A 6,000-nucleotide genomic window follows, 5' to 3' on the forward strand; every position below is an offset into this window, starting at 1 on the left:
GGTGGAGCTCAAAGAGAAGACTGTCCCAGCTGCTCTGTGCCAGAGCTTCATGTACATCAGCAGCTCAAGTGAGTTTGATTTGCAATTTTTGGGAAATTTCCCCAGTCAAAACAAGTCTTGATGTAACAATGTCTGATGCTGTGGAAGCCGTCAGAGCATTTAATTTGGAAAGGTCCCTCAACATCTGGACCCAGCTGTCATATACCAGCAAGCTTCATACGCTACTAATCCACCTCCAACAGGTATCTCAAAAAAAGTAATTCCTTGGATTAGCTCAAAGACATGAGGGGGTCATCATTAGGGGCATTTCACACTGAACAAAGACAGCGGATCAGCGGTACTGGCTGAGGGATGGACTTGATTACCCAGAAGGTTCTCCATTCCTTTCACCACTTTGATTCTTCTAGGGAAGAAGATGGAACAGTGGTTGTGTGGTATGAAGTCTTTACTAGCTTTTCCTACCCCAAAAAGTAGGTATGTAGAAGACCTCAAGTTGCAACCCTGGTAGGAATGTCACTGTGACTAAAGCAACATATCTTCCCACAAAGTATTAAGTATGGAGATTCCTTCGTCCCCAGTGCCAGGTTGACGGCTGGTTATACGGCTTGTAGGATTTTTAAGTGAAATGTCCTTTATGCATGAAAGTTTATGCATGAAATCATTCAAGGTGTTCAGATGCAACACAAATATCTCTGCATCCCAGACTGAGTGGTCTCCCCATTAACCTGGCACTGCATCTGCAGCATCTCCTACTCAAAGGATAGGAGATAACATTATGCTGTGTAGATCTTCATAAGCATGAAGATTTGATATTCACATACTGAGTAGAGTTAGATGAGCCAAATTTGGCCAGCTGCACAGTTCCAGCCATATAATAATGGTAATAATAATATGTGAAGTGAGAATAGAGGGCAAGGGCAAGATGACAGACAGTCTAGGGACAGGTCTACACTTGTGGCGGCGTGTAGCGTACCAACACCCAGCTAGCACTGGTATAAACAGCAGGGTAGATGGTGAGGCACTGCTTAGGTGAGTAAAGACATTCCTGAACCCTGTGGGTATGTACCCTCCCATGTCTAGACTGGTATGTAGTATTCCGCTGCCTCATCTTTGCCAGAGCGTTTCCCCATCACAGTGAAAGATTCTGGCAGCAGGAAAAGGGTCTGGCAGGGGCAGCTGCCTCCACTTGAGGGAGCTTTTCACTGCCATGGGTAGCTACATCCCGCAGTGAGTCTGGATGCCATCTGCCTTTCTCTACAGCATGTAGTTACGCGTACCCTACCCTCCGCTGCAAGTGCAGACAAGGCCTAGGAGTCTGAACTGTTAAATACAATAAAACGTAAATCAAAGAAAGGACACAGAAGCTGGGCATCTGTTCAAGTTCCTGACAGGAGGAAGATAGGAACTGAAAGCCAGCTCTGGTTCTGTCCCCAGCTGCACAGAGATGAGAAAACCTGTAGTGTGGATTAGCGGACTTGAAGTAAGAAGGATGCTATAAGCCTATTGAAGTTTACTGTCAGACACAAGAATAAGTGGACATGAAATCAAGCTAAAGCAGAGCAAGAATTAAGGAAGTTTGGGTACCATTTCTTCACACACAGAGGTGTTACTGTGTGGAACCAACAGAAGCAAGTAATTACAGGTTCTGTAGGTAAGAGATACATTGTGAGGCACAACTACAAATTTAAAGGAGGCAGGTGGACCTAAATGGAATAAAGGGCCCCATCCACTATAAGTATCTGTCTAGATATTTGTATGGCCCCCTCACCCCAGTATCCAAATATTTATCCTGAACACTCCTGTGAGGTAGGGCAATGTTGTTATCCCCATTTTATAGATTGGGAATGGACAGAATACAAGTGACTTGCCCAAAGTAAGAGAGGGAGTTTGTGGCAGAGCAGGAATTGAGCCTGGATTTCCCGAGTCCCAGGCAGGTACCTTTGCCACAAGACCATCCTCCCCCCATTTCTACATGCTTACAGAATCAGAGATTTTAAAGCCAGAAGGGGCCATTACAATCCTCCAGTCTGTTCTCTTGCATAAGAAAAACAAGGAGGTGAACTAATGTCTCTTATTGGACCAATTTCTGGGTGTGAGAGGGGCAAGTTTTCAAGCTATACAGAGGACTTCATGTCTGGGAAATGTATTCAGAGTGTCACAGCTAAATACAAGGTGGAACAGATTATTTAGCGAAAGTAGTTAACGCATTCTAAGAGACCATTCAAGGTACAGTAGCCTGTTAACACCTCTGCAGTTATAGGATAAAAAAAGGAGGGTTAGTGGGTTACAGATTGTTGTAATCAGTCATAAATCCAGTGTCTTTATTGAGACCATGGTTTTTAGTGATTAGTAACGTTATGAATTTAAGCTCCCAGCTTGTCTTTTGGAAGTGTTGTGCAGGTTTCCTTTGAGGATGAGGACTAAGAGGTCAGATATAGAGTGATTATTTTATGACAAGTGTTTGCCCATAGGGGTATGGCAGGGGTCTCAAACACGCAGCTTATTTGCTGCGGCCTGCCAAGCTCCCTGTGCCCCACCCTGCCCTCCCTCCGAGTTATTTCCTGCAACCACCAAGCTCCCCTTACCTGCTGCCCACCCCCCAGTATGCCGCGTCCCCGCTCCTCTGTCTACCTCCAGGCGCTTCCTGCCGCCAAACAGCTCTTTGGCAGCGCTTAGCGCTTTCCAGGAGGGAGGGGGCAGAGAAGAGACAGGGCAAGGATTTGGGGAAAGAGATTGTAATAGGGGCAGGAAAGGGGCAGAGCTGGGGTGGGGACTTTGGGGAAGGGGTTGGAATGGGGGCCGGGCCAGGGGTTGTCAGTGATGCAGTCCTAGGGCCAATGTACTAGTCCTCATATGGCCCTCGTGGTTATTTGAGTTTGAGATCCCTGGGGTATGGCGTGTTTGCCTTATTTTTGTGTATGAGCTTGTGGATAATAGTTATAGAACTTTCACTCAGTAATTGTTGCACCAAGCCCATATCTTGTGGTTGAGCTACCGCATGTTTTTTAGACAGGCCATATATAGAAAGAGCATGAAAATAGAAGAGCAAGTGGTCAGTAAGTTGCTACTTAGCTGTTTAAAAAGGTGGTCAGGAGTTTGGGGCCTCTGTCCTTGCTGGCCTTTTCTTGCTCTCCAGCACTGCATAATATCTACAATGCAGCCTCTCCCAACCCAGCCTGCAGGCAAAGGGTTCCATCCCTGTTACGAACACAGTTTGCCAAATGTGACATTTTATTTCTCATGTGTCCCCTCCTCCCCCAAACACACAGCAGGGAACCCTCTGCTGATTTGTAAGTCTGCACAACTGCAGCTTTCCTGAAACCAGCTTATTAATAATGGACGGGCAACAGCAGCATGCCTCTTACTTGGTAATTTGGGAATAAAAAACCCACAAAAAGGAAAAAAATATTTTATCAAACACAAGCTTCCTATTTATAATGGAACCCGACAAATATGGCTCTAAGTGATTGGTTGTGGAAGCTTTCAGAACTAAAGAGTGCACCCAAATTTGTCAGAAGGGTCCATAAAATAAGCTCATCTGTCAACCCACCTATAGCTAGAATTAGCCAAACACAGTTCAAGATATAGTACCGGACTTTTGACAAGGCTCCACTATTCAGCACTTGGTACTGGGCTGCAGGGAATCTGGGTTCTGGCTCTGCCATTGCCCAGGATCGCACAGCAAGTCAAGTCACTTAACCTGCTGGAACTTTATCTCTCCCTCCTCTTTTTATGTAAAATCTGGAATAATATTTCCCTGCCTCTGAGTCATGATCATTCTTGTAAAACTAAACATCCTCAGGTGAACAGTGCCACACAAATACAAAGTACAAAGCCAGGCACACATCAATGACAGGTAAATTGAAACTGATTATTTGATAAGCCCCCAAGATTTCTCTAACTAAGTCCCACTCATTCATTTTGCAATCACTTAGTTTATTACAACAGACCTCTCCCCATGGAAACAGCTGCATTAACAAAGTTTGAGGGTCAAAGCTCTCCAAGTAAAACTAGGACACAGGCTCCATAGAGAAAAGAATAGAGCTGAAAGGAAAAAAAGTACTGTGGGAAAGAGAGATGATTAAATAAAAGAACTGCTTTAACATGTCCATGTAATTACTGTGGGCAGAATCTGTACGGATGTTTGCTCCCAGGAGAGGCTAATGTGTACTGTAGACATCCTATACCATAGAAGCTTTGTTAACACTGCTGATTTAATGGGAACTTGCATTTAGTTCTGTCTGACTTGCCTAGCAGCAATGATGGAGAGCTATGGAGAGACGGGAAAGAAACCATTATTAAGGGGGGAAGGGCTTTTGACAGAATCTCCCAGAAATGCAGCTGTGTTGGCTCTACAGAGCTGAGCAGAGTAAGCAGCAGCAGCAGCCCCTATTTCAGCCTTCTGTTGCCAGCAGTCAGAAACCATGCTGCCAGTTCAAACCCAAGGTGGAATATGAGAGAACTATGCCTGGACCTGTCCTTAATAGTTTTATACAGTGGTGCAATAGCCACGTTGGTCTCAGAATATTAGAGAAACAAGGAGAGGGAGGTAATAAAACTTCTGTTAGAGAGAGAGAGAGAAAGAGAAACAAGCTTTTGAGCTACGCAGAGGTCTGCTTACATAGCAGGAACTAGACACACTTTTTAAACAATGAGCTTCTCATTTCTCCCCTCTATGCTCCACAGACCCTTGAGTCCCAAACAGCTTTCTTCCCAGTCTTTAGAATACTGGTTGATCCACAAACTCTCACTCACTGGAGTCAAGTAGATTCCCCTGAATAACGGTTTGACAAGATTGGGCCCATAAAATGCTGAGATTGATTGTATTACCTGATAGGTGTTGTCAAAGCTGTCATACATGAACCTGGTGATCAAGGAGGTCTTCCCCACTAGAAAAGAAAAAAACAGGTTCAAGGAACAGTTTTTAGCGTGAAATTAGAACAAGTGACCAAACACTGTATTCCAGTTTTAATTGGTCTTCCATCAAAACTATGCAATTAAACTGACCAAGGGTAAAAGGGAACTCAGTTGATGTAATTGTTGCAATAATCACTACCATTTTTCCGAAAGACATTCAATTATTTAAGAAATTCAAGTTAAATGCTCACAAAAAAAGCAAGCGAACATAATAACTCCAGCTACAACATTAGCTTCAAATTATTGCGTTTGATTTTAAAATTTAGCCAATTGTGCCCATTCTCTAAAGTGACTTGGGCCCTGATCCACAAAGGTATTTAGGTTCCTAGCTAGATTTCAATGGGAGTTCTGAGCCTAAACATCTTTGTTCACCTTGGCTTTACTCACTTTTGAAAATTTTACCTCTGATCTCCATTAACTCACACTGCACATGCCCACGACACAACTAGTAGTCACTGTGCAGGAGAGACACTTGTTTAGTTGGTACCACAAGGATGGAAATGGACTGGTGAAGTTGACAGGCCCCCTGCTCACAACACACCTGGACAGGATCTAGTTTATATTCCTCATCACCACATTTGCTTCGATCCACCCCTGCGGACAACATACGTATTACCCCTTGCAGCATACAGTTAACTCCTCACTTAAAGTCATCTGGTTAATGTTTCGTTGCTGATCAATTAGGGAACATGCTCCTTTAAAGTTGTGCTCCCTTCTAACTTAGTTTGGAGGCTGCCTGCTTTGTCTACTGCTTGCAGGAAGAGCAGCCCGTTGCAGCTAACTGGTGGGGGCTTGGAACCAGGGTGGACAAGCAGCCCCCATATCAGCTCCACCTATCATCTCCCCTCTCCCCAAAGTTCAGCTGCATTCATCCCTCCACTGCCATGTGCTGCTCCTGCCCTCTGCCTTGGAGCTGCTCCCCGAGACTCCTGCTTGCTGTGGAGGGGGGGCAGGGAAGGAAGAGGAGGGCTAATGTCAGGGTGTCCCCCCCTGCTCTTGCATCCCACTTACCCCATCTTCCATAGAGCAGGCGGGACACACCAGGGCTCAGGACGGAGGGATTGAGGTTTCAGTCAATTACTA

The 6,000-nt window shown here is 45.0% G+C and overlaps 1 protein-coding gene across 2 annotated transcripts in view; it reads right to left on the minus strand.

Moving 5' to 3' along the window:
• RAB6A (RAB6A, member RAS oncogene family) overlaps positions 1–4,897 on the minus strand; it is a 40,888-nt gene extending 35,991 nt beyond the window's left edge. For both annotated transcript variants that reach the window (XM_032796402.2, XM_032796401.2), the window contains exon 1: positions 4,831–4,897. In XM_032796402.2, the coding sequence (XP_032652293.1) occupies positions 4,831–4,860 (30 nt within the window). In that variant the 5' untranslated portion in view covers positions 4,861–4,897. The remainder of the gene's footprint in view (positions 1–4,830) is intronic.
• Positions 4,898–6,000: the final 1,103 nt, after the last annotated feature.

Source organism: Chelonoidis abingdonii, chromosome 1 (assembly GCF_003597395.2).
Source record: "Chelonoidis abingdonii isolate Lonesome George chromosome 1, CheloAbing_2.0, whole genome shotgun sequence".
In the NCBI taxonomy this organism is placed as follows: domain Eukaryota; kingdom Metazoa; phylum Chordata; order Testudines; family Testudinidae; genus Chelonoidis; species Chelonoidis abingdonii.